This window comes from Lichenostomus cassidix, chromosome Z (genome assembly GCF_008360975.1).
Source record: "Lichenostomus cassidix isolate B80296 chromosome Z, HeHo_3.0, whole genome shotgun sequence".
NCBI lineage: Eukaryota > Metazoa > Chordata > Aves > Passeriformes > Meliphagidae > Lichenostomus > Lichenostomus cassidix.
In genome coordinates this window covers 7,167,113-7,184,882 of record NC_139511.1, presented here as the reverse complement: position 1 = coordinate 7,184,882, position 17,770 = coordinate 7,167,113, and the positions used below count along the sequence as shown (strand labels likewise).

Below are 17,770 nucleotides of genomic sequence, written 5' to 3'. Positions count from 1 at the left end.
TGTGAAAATGGTGCACTTGAGGCTGAAGTTACTAAAGTGGAGCTCACTCACCTTGGAACAGCTCTGCTGGATTTTTTGCCCCTTCCTGTCAGCCTTGCCCCCCTTTTGGAAATAGCTGTGCAGCAGCTGCTGAAGCATCGTGGTTAATGACCCAGAACAGTAAGCTTAAACTGGCACCTATTTCAGATTACCTTGGCAGTCGGACAGTAATCTGCAGTGGTTTAGCAGCTGCCACTTGAGCAGCTGAGCCCTTTCCCTCTTCCCTAGGTGGGAGCCTTTCGAAGATGGGTGGGGCAGACAGCTGGGGCAGGCAACAGCACAGCCCTCCTGGCCACCCCACCGCTAGCCATAGCCACTGCCAGAACTCCTAGACCTAGTGCTTAAGAGTAATCTGATTTTAAAGGTAGTTAAGATAAACTATTTTAAAAAATGTGACAGTGTCAGCATTTCCTCCCTGAATTGAGTGTGGTGTGCCCTTGAAGAAACAATTCCCCATTAGACACATTTCTACGAATGAGTGGCAAAAATTGACAGAGTAGTAATAACAAGGATGAGATCCTGGACTCAGCACTGAAGAGTTGCATTGAATTTGTGGATGTAGAAAGAAATCAGAGTTGATGGTCCTTCCCAGCCTTGCTAAATTCTATTTTAGATATTCATAAACTTTAGATAGAATCAATATTTAGGTTTAGATAAGATTACAAAATTTAGATACAAAGATAATTTTAAAAAAATAAAATTTAGATAATTGTATCTACATGTAGAATTCATTTTGTAACATTAGGAATATAAACATTGTGAAAAATCTGAGTTACAGAGCTCAGGAGTAAATCTGCTTACTGGTGGTAGTAGAATGCAATGGTAGTGATGGATTTTATGGATAAAAGCAATAATGGGAGTCTGAAATATTTTCATAAGGAGATTTGATATATGACAAATTGTTGGAGTTCTTAAGTAGAACCTCTTCAGGGCACATTGAGTATATATGCTTACTGATTTCAAAGAAAAAGGCTCTGATCAATTAAAATATTCTAAGTTTTCAGGCAACATTGCATTTTTTCCTTGGAATCACTTGGGATTTGAGACTAAAATGGGTGCGTGTAAATTTCTGTCTGGGCAGTGGCTACTTGTACAGCTTTCTTAATATAGGAAAATGCACATCTAAATCTTAAAAATATGTTTGCGTAAATTTAGGCTTCTCATTAATTTTGATTTTAGTGCATAAAAGAGTTATAAAGGAGTTATATCCAGCTTGAAATTCCTCTTTGATATGTATATTCATGCAAAGTGCTGATTCAGTAAAGCGTGAAATTTCTTGTCATAATTTCACCTTACTTTGATAGGAGATGGAGAAGAAGCTTCTTAATGGTGAGAAATATGGGTCAGGGAAGTAGGACAGCTAGATTTTGGGTGTCTCTTACATGAGGGTATTGAATTTCAAAGTTTCTGTATTCCAAGAGGCTTAGTTTTTGTAGTAAAATCTAGAGAAATCGGTATCTATTATTGCCTTTGATGACCACTTTGTGAAGAAACAATGCAGTTAGAGTGTAAAACGGAGCTTGACTTGAAGCTTAATAGTGAATTTCACAAAGGTGGGTTATTCTGCATTTGTGATTCATTTTCCCTTGGGCTGGGTAAAACGTGAAATGGATTCTGGAGGTCAGAGTTCTGCCCTTCTCCTCCATTCTCTCCCATTGTCGTGGTTTCCTACAGGGGGAAAGAAGAGTTGTTTATTCTTGATCCAGCTGATTCTGACCCCAGTGGCGTTGAATATGTTTGCATGTGCAATGGTACAACTCCAGACTAGTGAGCCACGGCTGAGCTATTCCTTCCTTTCCCTTGGGCTTGTTAATTCTGCTCTGAATGTGGCCTGAGAAACCTGTCCAGCCAAGAGGGTCCAGAGTTTAACTCTCCTCAAGGCAAGTAATTGAACCTCTGAGAAACTGCAAGAAAGGGCTTCAGTGGTGCAGTCAATTTCTGTTGATTCTGACAGTTTTGTGTTTAAAAAACCTATAATACATAATTTATAAATCATTTATAATTTGTAAGTTTTTTGGTTTTTTTTTAATTTGAGCATAAATCCAAGGGTTGTTTTGGGACCTGAACTCTGATCTGATGTGTCTAGTTTGAGGCAGTTGGTAAAAATATATTTTCAGAAAAGAGGGAGATTTTAATTTTGAGGGGTTTATCTCATACATGGAACAGTTTATGTGTAATGGATTTCACTCTACAAATCAAGTGCCTGAGAGGTGACACAGTGTTCAGCATCAGAAAGTTTAAGCTGCTCTGTGGGCATACATTACCTGTGTCAGTTTCCCCCACTTTAAGATTAAATAATGGTGTCTTTTGTGAAATACTTTGGTATTCCATTGCCAAGGTTTGCTTGTCAAATCTCTTCTCATATGAGATACTCTCTCATCCCCTGATCACATCTTTGTCTGCAACCGCTTAAATTCTCTTTTCTTACCCATGTCTTTGTGAAATGGTGTGATAACTCTGGGGATTGGGTTTGCACTCCTTGTGCCAGTCTCTCTGGCAGCACCCAGTGTCCTGCAGGTTGGCTAATGAGAGACTTCACTGCTCCAGGTTGAGATTCCTTTGTGAGTGACTTTATGTCACTTTGCTCTTTATTCACCCTGTTTCTACTGCTTTATTTCTCAGCTCATTAAATTCATTGTGTATGACATGGAGTCCACTGACCTTGTGCAACCTCTTGAATTTATGGGAGCAAGTTTTGATGCTACTTCTTGTGCCAAAGTCAATAACAAAACATTTAAAAATGCCTGTCACAGTCTAGTTTTGGGGGAACTTTGCTGACAGCCTGCCTCCAGCCCAATAATTTGTCTTTCAGCACTGCCCAGTGTCATCTTGATGTCTTTGAACTGTTCCTTACCCGTGTACAATTTTTCTGTTCATCTCTATTGCAACTGTGGTGACAGTGTTGCTTATTTCTCCTTTGGGCATATATTTAGCAGAAAAAAAATGGTTTTGGTTACCCAGGTTGTGGTAATCAGCAAACTTATTTCTTTTTTTATTTGAAAACCCACAAAGCTTGACATTTGAATAAATCGGGAAGTGACTCCTAGACTGAGGCAGAATACTGTCTCTTAGTGGTGATGTCTTACTTTCATGTTGTGAGAATAAAGGAACTTAGATTAGAAGGGGGGAAACCCAAGCCAAATCTCCCATTCAGGATCCTAACTCATTTAGCATAAATACATCTAAGTTTGTTTTGTATTTTGAGTACTAGAGCGATGCAATTGATGTCTTCCTACCATAGCTCTGCCCCTCATCCATTTTTTTCTATTTGTTGTGTGTGTACATCTTGTTAACGGGGCTGATCATTCTAAATTTCAAATCTCTAAGTAGAATTCCTAAATGTGGACAGGAAATGGAAAACCTGGATATTTTTTTTCATTACCTGTCCTTTCATGTTAATAATGAATTATAGTAATGGGAGAAAAAGGTACTCTATCTAGAAACAAAATGTGTGTCATACTTGGCACAGAGCAGCTTCTTAATAATAATGGAAACTGTTACTTATTAGATAAAAACATATGAAATGTAACAAAAGCAGTTTGCCCTTACTGATTTTTTGGTGTTTGTTTTTGGTGTTTGTTTTGGTTTTGCTACAACTCTCCTTGATAAGATTCAACCTTTTAGGTGAAATAGTCTGATGGTAAGATCCCAGAATTTACATAGCAGAGTAGTTATTTCAGATTGCACTTATTTCTCTAAAAATGAGACCTTCAGTAAAACGTGACCAAATTTTGAAAAATAAATGTTATGGATCCTTTTCACTCATGGAAGTCACAATTTCGTAAGTGGCAGGTGTCTTCCTTCTCCTGTCTTTGATGGTGACAGGTGCTTGGAAAGGAAATAAACCGTTCCTATCAAACACACTACAGCTTTTGTTATTGTTCCTGTCTTCAGTGGTGTACACTCTGCCTTATATTTAGTTGAGTTTAAGTTTAGAAAGGTTAAACACAATTTTCAAAATTTGTACTGAGGAACTAAAACATTTTTGAATAATTTTACCTAATTGTTAGTAGACTGGATAATTCAGTTGGGTTTGATCTGGAAGAGGGAACTTGGTTTTATGAGGGCTTACAGAAGCCGTAAGGTCAAAGGTTTGGTCAGAGGTTACAACGAAAATGCTAAATGAGAGCTTTTAATTGTTTCATTTTTTCCAAAATACTGCAGTAATGATGAAAGGGAATGTTGCCCTGTAAATTTTGTTATTCTTTTCCTCTGAGTTACAAGTCACATACTTGGGAAATTTCTGCAATGACATTGGAAGGGTAACTTGTGTTATGTGGAGTTCTGGGCTTCCTTTTATTCTCTTGAATGGCTGATGAATAAGGAATTGATGGCATTAATTCTGAAAAGCTTCAAACATTTATTAACCGTCTTTTAGTTCATTTATGTTGTTACATGAACAACTCTGGTGGCTGTTGGGTTAGAAAGCAGGGAACAATTTGTAGTTTATAATTTAAATTGAAGTACTTGTTTCTTTCTCCTTTATAATGGCTGAGTAGTTGTGATGGTGTTCTGGGGCTGTGTTACAGTGTTACTGAAAATAATATGGGATGTCTTGATATCAAGAATAGCCTTTCATCTTTAAATTCTGCAGTGCAGTATGACCACTGCTTGTGAAGGATTTTTGTTTTAATCTTGTGCCTTGAAGGATATTTTTACAAAATAGCTACCTCTTTACTACATTTGATGATGTAGAGCTTTTTTCAGTTAAAATTCCCCAATATTTACTGCTTTGCTTTCATGTAGCATCTCCTTCAGAGAGTGTGCTATTCATAGGAACATTGAACATCTGTGACTATCATTCATTTCCTAAAATAAGTAGGCAGTCAGCATCTTTTAGATATGTTTGAAGATGCTTGTTGTCTATCCAAAAACTACTATATATGGTCCATTTTCTGCAATTTCTCTGTGTTGAAGCTGAAGTGCCAGTAGTAAGGATGCTTTTCTATGATGCATTCATTTTCTTTCATGTATTCTAGCTTCCTCTAGTATCTGATGCAATCAACAATGGACTTTTTTCATTTGCTTAATCATGCTTATCAAATGGAAGCCCACAGAAAAAAAGTCATGAACTGGCATTAGTTGTAGGCATTAACAGTTTGGTTTAATGGATTTAAATTAAATGTTTAGAAAGTTATGTGGTAAAATGGGAGAGAGAGATGATTTTGTGGTTAGATGCTTTTGGGTAGTGAAGGACTTTTTTGCTAAGATGCTTGAATTTAATATTTTCTCTTACTTTTTTAAGGGCTGATGGTAGCCCAGGATGGCTGCAGCTTCATATGATCAATTGTTAAAGCAAGTTGAGGCATTAAAGATGGAGAACTCCAACCTTCGGCAAGAGCTAGAGGATAACTCAAATCACCTCACAAAACTGGAAACCGAGGCATCCAATATGAAGGTATTGCAAGCTCTGTGCCCTTGTGGGGTTTCTGTAACTGCCCTTTGTGTCACGGACTGGGAGTTGCTCAGCGACTTTCGTGTGCTTTTAGATTTTTATGGAAGCCCTTTTCCAGGCTGTGTAAAGGGAAAGCTACCACAGCTACATTGGTTTATTATTATTATTTCTTAATTTTAAAACTGTTTTCTAGAAACAGCTTCCAGCACTACCATTTTAGCACAGCTGTACTTCCCAGCAGGAAGTCCAGAGTGCTGACACAGGTTGACAAAGCAAGTATAGTTCAGCTCTTGAAAACATGGGAAAGGCAGGAGGTTTTCAGGTAATTTTAAAAATGTGTGGGTTTACTATAGTTACAGTATTTAAGATCTCAACAGAAGTTCCTTTTACCATAAGACCACACATTCTCCAATGTCTCCCAAAGCCTAAATTAATACTTAAACTTTTCACCTGGATCTGCTGGTCCTGCTGGTGTTTGTTGGCTAAGTGTAGGCCTTCAGAGCCACCCATCCAAGAGCAAACACTCGGCTCAAGTGGAATTTAGATGGATTTTAATCAACAGGAAGATATATAGTCAGCTGCATCTGTGTGATCCGTGACACTGAACAAGGCAGAATTTTGCAAGCCTTAGAGCTGCATTAATGCAGTGCTCTTCCGAAGCTGACAAATCCTGCTGCTTTTTGCTAGCAGCCAGCAAAACCAGTTTGGTTTTGGTACCTCAGTTAAAAGGGCTCAGAAATTGTTGTTATTTCTGTGTATAATCCTATATAGGGTAGGCACATTCTAATATCAAATAACATATTTTTCTCCTTCTCCCTGCTTCGAAATCTTCATATCACAGACTTACTGTTCCTTTACCGCTAATATTTCATTTTTAAAATATGGTAATTTGATTAATATAACAATTTTAAATATTTCTTATGACAATATTGCAACAAATTGTCAGTAACTCCCCTCCACTCTCTGTCATTGCATTCTAAAATAAGGAAAGGAAGAACAGGACAGATTATCTTCTTCATAGTTTTACAAAAGAAGAGTAAAAATGTCTTTCTTTGCTCTTCTTCATCCACCTACAGGTGTTTTGGATTTTGGCTGTTTGTTTGAGGTTTTACAAGCTTTTGTGCAGATAATTAAATTTCCAGTGACTTAGAGACAGTCCAGCTGTACAAGCTGGTCTCTAGGGCGTTAATTTAGGATGTAGAATGGCTTTATGTTCTTTGTTTAAATCTGGCAGACCACCAAACAAAGTGGCTCTATTGCACTCCTCTGTGCTTATGAACCTACCCAGAGTAGAGGTGTCATTGTTTTCTGTCCTGAAAATCCCTTCTAGATCTAAGGAATGTAACCCAAAACACCCCCAACTCAAATATCAAACTCAGTATGTTTTGTTTCACTTTGGGGGATAGGTGGAGGAGAGATTGTTCAGATTAATTTGATTTTTAAAATTTTTATTAAATCCCTGTTCTATTAAGAAATCACAGGTTCCTCAGACATTTTTGCTCCTGCACCTACACCAAGAAGTTCTGTCCTTCTCTTGTTTGTTTCAGACTCTTTTCATTGGAAATAGTCACATAGTTTTGACTTGGCTCAAACCTGAAGAATAGTGTGGGAATGATCTTGGCGTCAGATGGGAGTTTGTGGGTGAAGTTTGATGGGGGTCATTGCAGGATTCTCTTAAACTGGGAGATAATTTTAGTTTTGCAGGCATTTGGAGAAGGTATGTGGTGGCTTTGTTGCATTGAAAGAAGCTGCATGGTTTGTATGGTTCCAGTGACATAATTAGGGATAATTACAAGTAAAGTCATTAGCAGAGCTAGAGCAGTCAAGATTGAAAGCCCTTTGGCTACCACATATGTGGTAAAAAATTTCCACAAATATCTTGGAAAAAATGATCCTTTGGGAGCATAGAAGTGTCACAGAGCCCTTGTAACCCATCCTGCCAAGTAAAATCCAAAGTATTAGCAGAAGAAGGGGAGCAGCAGTGGGGAAAACAAGCTGTGGTTCCACAGCAAACATCACTATTCTTGCAACGTGAATTTTGGTCTGTGGCCCAGTGCAGGGACATGTCACAGTGATTCTTTGGACTGCTGCTCTGTTTGTATCCTCATTTCCTTATATTCTTTCATCATCTGTGAAGGGCAGTAGTTAGGAGGGACATTTTAAAGATAATATTTAAAGATTTTGATTTTGGAAGTAGTAGTGTTAAAACATTGTGTAAGTGTGCCCCATCTTTATAATCCCTTCATTTCAGAATTGTAAGGTAATCATATGGGAATTAAAAGCTTAACATGAGCTCATCTTGCACATGTATTTATTATAAACTACTACTGACCTATATAAGAACAATGTCTGAATGCTTCCTGTTTAAAGCTAAATCTCATTTAAAAGTGAAAGCTCCATTTGCTGACCAGAAAACAACACGATCGGCAAACAAAGAGAAATGTGATAATGGGGGGGGGTGCCAAAATTATTAGCAAAACAATCTCAACTTTGTTTTTTAATTTGTGTTGTCCTAGGGATTAGCTGTTCAAACAAAAGAAATCCCTCAGAGTATTATGACTAACTTGGGAAATTCAGTTGTTTTTATTGGCTTACTGTCAGATGAAATACAGCAGTTTGGTATGATAAAATGTTCTCTCTAAATCAACAAATATGCTGTTTGATGGTCAATGAAATAACAATGTTGGCCCATAAATAAAGAAAAATGGTGCCAGTGTCTAGATGTAAGAGTAACTGCGTAAAACAGACTGTGGCCAAAATTAGAAAAATGTGAACAGTTTTATCCAAATTTAAAACCTATAAAATTCATGAAGAGGCAAAAAGTAATCCAATGTTAGCTATACTACTTTATGCATATATTTACATCTCTCACATAAGTAGAAGACTTGTGAGACTTTCCTGCCTGGTTCTTGTAAAAGACAACTACTTTTCTCTACAAGGATGGCATATATTTTTTTTTCCAATGTCATAGCTGATTGGTACCAGCATTTTTCCCCATATAAAATCCAGGGGGAAAGAGATATATTTAACTTAAACTCAAGAGCTCTAGAAGTAGCATAAGAGTGACATCATGCTTGATTTCCACACTCACTCTTCGAGTGCTTTGATTTTATAGTAAATGAGTAATTAATGATATCTTGTGTAAGAAAGCCATTTTTAGAATATGTGATAGTCTGTGAGCAAAACATTGTCTCTTTTATTTTTGTATAGTGCACTTAAAGTTTTATTCTACATATGACTTTCCAGTTTATTCAATGTCTTCTCTACTGTGTCCACATGTATCAAAAATAAAATAGAAAACTGTTGCTAGAAGTGATTCAGATTTTTTATTTTGAGAAGTGTTCTAACCAGATAAATATACAGTGTAGAGAAACACGGTAAGGGTTAAAATCTTGTCAGAAAATTGTGAGAAAATTGATGTTTTGTGGCGGGTTGTGCTTTGGCAGAACATTTTCTTCATATAAACGTTTTGGTTTTAATAATTTTCTGGGGTGGGTATTTTTTGGTTTTATTTAGTTCATGTGTTTGAAGGAATAAATGTTTAAAAGACGAAGTCCTAAAGAGCTCATTACTAGCGCATCCATTGCAGATCCAGAGAGTGATTTGTTTTTGACATTGATGGTATTTGTAAGTTTCTTCTGCTAATTAGATAGTGGGGCCATAAACCTCATGATGCTATTATGTTGGATTGAAATATATTTTCACTAAATGGAAAAGCAAGAATGAAGATGTTTTGTTTTGAGGACTTTTATTTTGAATGTGTTTGTAAGATATTAAGCTATGGTAATTTAATGTGGTAGCAAAAGGAATATTAAGTCTCTATGGTATAATATCCCAGATTAGTTGCAGTGTTGTTCATACTTTGTGATGCTGGTGAATTAAGATTCAAATTAGCAGAATTAAAGGTAAAAACTAAGCTAAAGAAGATGCCACAGTGCCCGGTTTTCATCTTGTTTCTGTCATGACAGCTTTGTAAAAATTGTGAGAAAGCTTATATCTTAATTAGAATACAAGTGTACTTTTATAACTAAATATGATTAAGTTGCATTTTGTTTTGTCTGCAAATTCAACTTCCCATTATACCTTTTTATTACCTTTTTATACCTTGTCGGAAAGGATGAATATACAAATCATTATCAGGAATAGCAGATTGACCAGCAAGTTAGCAACTTTGCAGCTACAGGAGCTTGTTTGTTTCATTTTAAAATGAGGCACTCTGGAAAACGTGCTGTTTGCAGATTGGACCGTATTAGCCTATGTTTGTCTGTAAAAACAGAAGATTGGTGTTCAGAATGCTCCAGAAACTAACTTAACTGTCTTGCAGTGTTTTGACTGGAAGCAGCACTTTGTGATCTCTAAGTCATAAGAATTTAAAAAAAAAATTTTAAGAAGTGCCGATCTTTTACATCAGGTATACCCATGGCTTAGTCACGCCCTTTTTAGGAGTAATATTTCAGATACTGTTTGTACCCATTATCCCCCTTGACAAAATGTCAGTGTTTTATTTTAAATATCTGCTGGACAATGCTCTCTTTAGGAATGATTAATTGCTTTTATCGGATATCTCCCTGATCAGGTAAGCAGGTGATCACATTTTCTTTTAAATTGACAAACCTCATTTTATGGCATTACAGTCTGCTTAGCCACCACTTATTGATATTTAACCTTGAAAACCTGTCTTCTTGTGATCCGCTGTCTCTGACCATCGATGTTTATTGATCCTCATTGTAAAGCATAGAAGATGGTAAGAGATATTTTTATAATGGGCATAACAGCGTTTGGTTCAGTGTGCTGTGGTAAGCCACGTGCTTGCAGATGAGAATTTGAAACCCAACATATTCATGGAGACTTCTCATACAAACCACCCAACATATTGTCGTTTGCTATATGCGCATGTAGTGTGCATCTGTCAGTGTGTGTGGTTCCTCTAGTAGGTCGTAGATAAATACATTTGACAGGTACCCATGTTTGCAATAGCACGTTCAGAAATCTAACAGCTGTTTTTCTTCTAAGGTACCAGAAATTATGCATTTTGCTGGGACTACTTACTGTTTCAGCTAACATCACTTTTCCATCTCTGTGCAGGGGAGAGTGCTTTTAGCTGCATCCTGCATTTTCCTTTTTTCATTTCATCTTCAGAGAAAAGGTTTTTGGTTGGCATGGCACATGGTGAAGTGTTTCAACAAGGCATATATAGAAGAACGCAGTTGAAAAATTGTGTTAAGCTATGAAAGCAAACCATGCAGAAGAAAATGTTAAAGTATGTTTAAATAGTTACATTTGATCTGGAAGTGCTATTAGTGAGCAGACTACATGTAGTAACCAAACTTCAGTATAACTGGAGATGTTATATTTAAATCTTGAATGTAGTATAATACAAATTTCTTAGTGTATCCTCTTGCACATTAGAGTATTAGCATTTTTTCTAGAACTGGGTGCCAAAATCTGGTATCTTGAGTGATCTGAGTTACCTGGTATGTTGTTACTTCTGCTGAGGTCAAGTCAGATAGAACATAGTGGATTATAGTTGCATATGGACCAAAACTAGTGCTATGATATCTCCACAGTAACTGGTCATACAGAACTTGAGGATATTTCCCTACTATGCTGAGACTCCGTGGTCCTGTCTCAAATTTTTAATTATCAACAAAAATCCTAGTGAATAAATGCATGAAAGAGATACAGTGAAAAATCAAAAATTAATTATATTCACACAAGTGTTCAAAAGTAACCTGAGTGTGGAATTGCTGAACTGTCAGTTGTGAATTATGACCTCTTTTACCTTCTCTTCATCAGTTGGGAAGATTGAGGTGTGATCGCTCTGGCTTTAAAGAAAGCAAACTACAGCCTAAGAAATAGAGAAATCATTTACTTGAGTGATCATGAGATCTTTACGCTTAAACTTGTAGTCATGCAAATTATTTCCCTTCTGGCAAAAATCTTTATCAGTTTGTCAGCCAGTAATTTCTTGTCTGTTCAGGAATCCTGAAGTTCCTCTGTGGGAGTTTCTCTCCTTGCAGCAGTTCTGCAAATTTTGCTTCATAGTCTTAGTTTCTCTTCTGTATATTCTACACTGCCTTTCTGCTGAAGAGAGATCACTTAGAGCTCTGTTAGATCCCCCCTGAGCTCTTGAGATTCTTCACCAGCATGCTTCCACTTGCTTCCTTCTGTGTTGTTTATTTGTTGTCTGCTAAATGTAATGATACTCTGTCAAATTGCAGAATTCAAGTGAAGAAAGTTCAGTTCCTTACTTTTTTGCTCTTCCACTAGACAGACACCTGCATTGCCTACCCTCTGTGTGTATGCAATATCCCTTTAGGATTCTTTACACGTTTAAGACCTGCTGGTTGTAAACAATCACTTGTGATTGTCAGAAAAAGATCAAGATACTGTGATCAAGATTCATTTTAAAGTGGCCTCGGCATCTCATCATGCAAGTTGCAGAAGATGGCAGGTGTGACTGTGTATTACTTTCTAAGTAAAAAGTTTAGGAAAAGCTGAGCTACAGACCTGCAAATTTGAATTTGTAATGGTAATACCAGAAACCACAGTTCAGAGCAGACTTAATAGTGGGTAAAGAGTTAACCTTTCTTTCTTAGGGAGAAATGTAGCTCACAAATATGAGTTCTCTGGGGGGAATCGTTGACTAGGCAGCAAACAATTTTGGCACTGATGGGTCTGCTTGTTTTTCTAAAATGAGTTCAGTAATTTCCCTCAATAAAGGCTCTTGAAGAGCCCAAGTTGATTTAAGAAGGTTCTTTGAGGATTTTTCGACTTAAAGGTAGAAAATGAAGTGCAGAATAGTCTTTTTTTTTTTTTTTTTTTTTACTTTAGTAAACCCCAGTAGTATCCTAGTGAGATTTCTGACATTAGTTGTATTTCTTTTCAACATATTCATAATTTGTGTGGAAAGAAAGAGTGAGCTAGAAAAGTTTGACTGATGATTTTCATGGTGGTAAAAATGAACACAGGAGTGTGAACAGTTGCAGAAGACTCTTGTGGTATTGAGTGAGTGAACTGAATGCATGGCTAATAAAATTCCATGTTCCAAAGCGCAGAAAATCATGGTTTCTAGAACACAGTCTTAACTCTATGTATGCCATGAAGGTTTCTGAATTAATATGGGAACAGCATTGAAAGAGGTATTGGAGATACTCTAAAGATCTGAAAAATAAACAGGCTTTTCTGTAAAGGATCAGGTTAGTGCTTAGTTTGGATCCAGAAAGTTGGTCTGATATTGGGAATTACTGGACATAAATAGGGAAGCAAAACTGTCATAATTGTGTCAGGATGGACACATGCTGATCCAGAATATGAGTAATATGTTCTGTTTTAATAAATCTCCTCAGGAAGGACCTAATAGAATTTATATTAGTTGCCAAAAAAATCAAGTGGTCTGAAAATCTTCCTTAAGTGACATGATTCAGTAAAATGTGACTTTCCAGGTGGAGAAACAGGAAAAAGAGAGGGACAGGATAGGAAGAAGATTGTTGAGCTCTAAAAGATCGCAAATGTCATGAGGAGAATTGTTACGGAATTAGTAGTCTTCCTGAGTACCAGATCTAAGGGCATCAAATAACATTGTGAGATAGCATGTGGAAAACAAACAAAACAAAGCTTGTTTTGTATCATGTGTTTGCCATGGGAGGTAGGATGGCTGGAGATGTGGTTTCAGGAAGTCTGCACGCCAACGCCAGAGGGATGCTGGGCAGAATACATATAAGAGAAATGAACAGTAGGTTTTGTTCCTGTATCCTCACTAGGTTCCTGCTGTTGGAGAGGAAGGAGGGTGGTTTGGAAAGATGTTTGGTCAGTCTCAGTGTTGAGAGGATGGTGTTTGCTCTCCATTCTGTTCTTGACTCTTGTCTGGAGCATATGTCATATGAGGAGCAGCTGAGGAAGCTGCAGGGGCTCAGCCTGGAGCAAATGATGCTCGAGGGACCTTCTCACTGTCTACAGCTTCCTGACAGGAGGTTATAGTGAATTGGGGTAGGTTCTTTCTCCTAAGTAACAAGCAACATGCTAAGAGGAAATGGCCCAGGGAGGTTTAGATTGGATATTATAAAAAATGCCTTTGCTGAAGCAGTTGTCAAGCATGGGAACAGGCTGCCAAGGGCAGTGGTGGAGTCACCATCCCTGGAGGTATTTAAAGGACATCTAGCTGTGGCACTTAGGGACATGGTTTAGTGTAGGACTAACCCAGTGATGGGTTTAATGGCTGATCGTGAAGATTTTTCCCAGCCTAAGGGATACAGTGATACAGTGAATCTGTGATCATCCTGTAATGTCTGTACTCTGCTGCTGCAAGGTTGCAGACACATTACCACTTTTACTGCATCCTTCAGTTCTGGCATTTGCTTGTTTCCCATCATTCTCGGCCTGTGCATGCCTAGCTTGCAGCTTTTTGGAGAAGAATCCTGTTTACCTGGATACAGACTGTAGTGAAAGAAACTTTTTTTTTGCTTGCTACTTGAAGCAGTTGAACATAAATTTTCGCTCCTTTATTAGCCTTTGTGTCACCAAGTGATGAGAACCTTCTAGCACACTCTTCATTTGCTCATTGCTATGCAAGTAGTGTACCTCAGAAAGTGGTGCCTGTGTTGAATCTGCCCTTGTCCTGGCATTGTTTCCATGCAGCTTCCAGCCAACTCTAATGAGTCAACTTCATTTTGTCTGGCTGATTTTTCAGCATTATGGCTGATGTGGCCAAAGTTAAGGGGTTTGGGTTTTTTTAAACACTTTTGTACTCCTGGCACTTAGGAGTTATTTGTATGGTACTGCAGGCTTTGCTGTCTTAACAGTGCTTGTTTTCCTTTTCTAAACTTAAAGTTCTTTTAAAGCATGTTTTAATCCATACGCTGTCTGTCACACAGGAGGCGCTTTGTCTTGATTTCTCTGATACTTCACTGAATTTTGTTGTTCCTTTTTAGCTTTTAGGCAGGAACATAAATTCCAGCCATCAATAAAGGGAAGTGTACAAGGATTTGGAAGTGCTTTGAAGGGCAGCTAAAGATGAAGTAACGAGTGAGGAGTTTGTGTAATAAGTTTCCTGCTTTTGAGAAGGAAGCTATGTGAGGGAATCAGGGAATCAAAAGCATAAAGTAATAATATTTATGTGCAATTCGTGTTTGTATCAATTGCAATGAATTTGACCACCGGATCTGTTCTTTGCTTGTAGCAGTAACATAATTTGTGTTTGAGATAAACTATTAAAAAACCTCTCATAATTTACACAATTGAGTTTATTTTTACTCTTTTTCATTTTTAGATTTAAAAAAACAAAACAAAACAAAAAAACAAAACCCAACAATCAAACAAAAAAAACCAACCCAACAAAAGAAGACTGAAAATGCATTTTATTTGGTTGTGCAAACTAAAATGTTAAGGAGATGACAGGCAGATGATGCCATCCTGATTTCGCCAGCTGGTCCATACATCCTATAATACAATTTAACCTATTCTACAAAAAAACCTTCCAACCTCAGCATGCTCAATGCTCCCAGTATGGATGAAAATATAGGCTTGTATAACATAATTTCTCATTTACCTCTGCAAAGGACGTTTTTTAATCCATATTTTCAGGCATATAGTGTTGTGTAGTGAGTGAAGTATATTTCTCTTGAAGTATATACTCCTTAATAGAAATTGAGTCTGCAAGAAGAATTGAACTTTTTTGTACTAGAAGATACCTTTTACTGTTTTTTTCACAGTATTAAAAGTAAACTAATACTCCATCTTCTGTGAGCTGGATTTCTTAGCCAAACTGTCTCTTTAAATGACCGTGGTCTCCCTATGAGTGGGTCACGTACCTTCTGGAAATTGCACAACCACAGTCCCCGTCAGAAGCACTGTCTTTGGACAGCCAAGCTAGTAGGGAAGAATTAAGTGAGAATTGTGAGATACACACCTCAGGCAGCACTGAACAGACAGTGCTCAAAATCCAATTATATTTAGTACAAGCTATCAAAATATTTTGGTTCAATAATAAAGTGTAGTTTGTTTTCAGTGTACCACATTGTGTTTTGTATTCTGAAATAACACAGATTTTAAAACATTACTCTGTTACCTGTGAAACAGATAGCTATAGAAATCCAATGTTTTACCTGCTTATTAAGGGAGAACATTGAAAACGTAAGAATAGCAGAGTATCTGACACTTTGAAAGTCAGGCCCCTTCCAAAAGGTTGGCCATTCAGGCACTTGCACAGCAGGTGGGAGCTGCTCTCAGTGGGAGCCTCTGAGCTTTGAATTCATCCCATTCTGCACAAGTGTGATAAAAAAGGACAGAATATTGCTTACCTAGTTTTGTTCTTTGAGTATCCATGCTAGCTTTCTGATTTTTTCATATTTGCTTTATTTAATTGCCTATGCAAACAGCCTTACTGCATGTGATAATAGCTGGTCCTAAGAGTGAAATTATTTTCCTTTTTTTTAGCAAATGCCTAGTTTGATGAACAAGTGGGGAGAAAAGACATTGATTCAGCAGTTGTGTTCCTTGCCTGTGTTAATATTTGTGAAATAGGTGCTAAGTTGTCAGCTTCTATAACTTGTGCTGTGTGCATTCATCCAGTGTTTTCCTTTTAATATCTGCTTGGTTTCCATTTAATTTCCACACATCCTTTCCCAGCGTGTAAGCACTTGAACTTTTGAAGTTTTGAAAGAGAAAATTGTAATTACAGGAAACATTATATGTTCTTTTAATTTTTTTACCCCTAATGTGAGCCTGCATCTTCATTCTAAGATTAATTCCTTGCTCTTAATTGGATTTTTGCATGTGCAGAATGTTTTTTTGTGGTGCCCCATGCTTTCCAGCCTTCCAGGAGGGAAGAGGTGGTGTTGTTCTTAAGGCACATAAAGAAGACTGTCACATCAGAGTAGTGACACAGGGAAGAAGAATACTGGTAGCATGATAGATATGCAGGGGATAGCACAGCAGTGGTTAGATCCTGAGGAAACAGAAGTAATTTTGAAAATGATAATGTGTATTGGTCATTCAATAAATTCTAATGTGTAAGTGGAAGAAACTGTCATAAGCTAAACTGATTCTTACAAATTGAATCAAGTGATGAATTCTGGAAAGTTCTGGAAATCTGGGGAATACTTCAGTGACTGCACAACTAATGCAGTCAGGCATCTTTTTAAGCTGACATGAATAAAAATGTGGTTATAAAAGTAGTTTAGCATCCTACAAATACAGATATTTAAAATATCAGTGAATTTATTTAATCTGTGGAGAAGCAGCAGTGGCACTATATTGTTGGGGTTTTGTGTCATTTTATGATTTTGGAATTACCAATATTTTTAGATCTTTGCAATTCTAAACATTCTACCAGGATCCAAATTGGCTGGAAAAATGAAAAAAATATTTGCTTACTTTTTTTTTTTAGAGTTTAGGTGAAATTGAGTTGGTGATATATATCTATATATATATAGTTAATGCCATTGCTTTAGACAACCCTCTTTCTGAGCATAAAATCAGATAACTTTAGTTGACCTGATGGTGTGCTTGCACTAAAAACTTAGTACTGTCTTCTGTAAGTGGTTACAGCATGTGACAGTTCCGGAGCATGGTGGCACCGGGTGAATGTTTTTCTTTTGGAAAGTGACATTGTTGGAAATTAAAATGAACAACATCATTTCACATAAGAAATGCTTTCCTCTTTCTGCAAGGTTGAAAGTTGAGTTAGCCCCAGTGTTCCACCTCAGTTGGCAGTGCTGTCATTGTTGGTGTTATTATCTGGACCTGGTTACAGGGCTGAGCAGTGCTTGGCACTTGGGGCAATTAGAACGGCTCCCATCAGGCCTGATTAAGTAGCAGCATAATTCACCAAAAAGTGTAGGAGCAAAGAGCTCCTTCCAAGCACTCAGTCAGCCCCTGTGAATGCTGTACCATGTATGACAGAATTAAGGCACTGTCAGGTTCATGTAGTTGTGACAGGTCATATAAAACCTTGAACTCAAGTTTCTGCTATCTCTAAAAATGTTTAAAAAATAGTATTCTGATGTCTGTCCTGGTTCTGACATTTAATAATTTTGTGAAATTTGAGTGATGTTCTTTTAGTACATGTTATCTTTTTTCTGCCCTTCAAAATAATAATTGAAACACTGTTCAGCTCTGTTGGAGGTCAAAAATTACTTTCAATTTAGAACTTTTATGTTACATTTTCAGCATACTAGGTTAAAAATGTGAGTACAAATGCTGTCAGAAATACTGTAATGTAAACATAGTGCTGATTTGATTAAGCATAATTTCTTTTTCATTCAATATGCCTGTTCCTGCCCTATATGGTGCAAAGATAGATGCTGGATTGCTCTCTGAAGTTGTGAACACTTTCTG

At 37.2% G+C, this 17,770-nt stretch overlaps 1 protein-coding gene across 5 annotated transcripts in view; it reads left to right on the top strand.

The window, feature by feature from the left end:
- The window catches only part of APC (APC regulator of Wnt signaling pathway), an 88,656-nt gene that overhangs the window by 26,541 nt on the left and 44,345 nt on the right, over positions 1-17,770 (top strand). For all 5 annotated transcript variants that reach the window (XM_085043494.1, XM_085043497.1, XM_085043496.1 and 2 more), the window contains exon 2: positions 5,285-5,437. In XM_085043494.1, coding sequence (XP_084899620.1) covers positions 5,303-5,437 — 135 coding nt within the window. In that variant the 5' untranslated portion in view covers positions 5,285-5,302. The remainder of the gene's footprint in view (positions 1-5,284; positions 5,438-17,770) is intronic.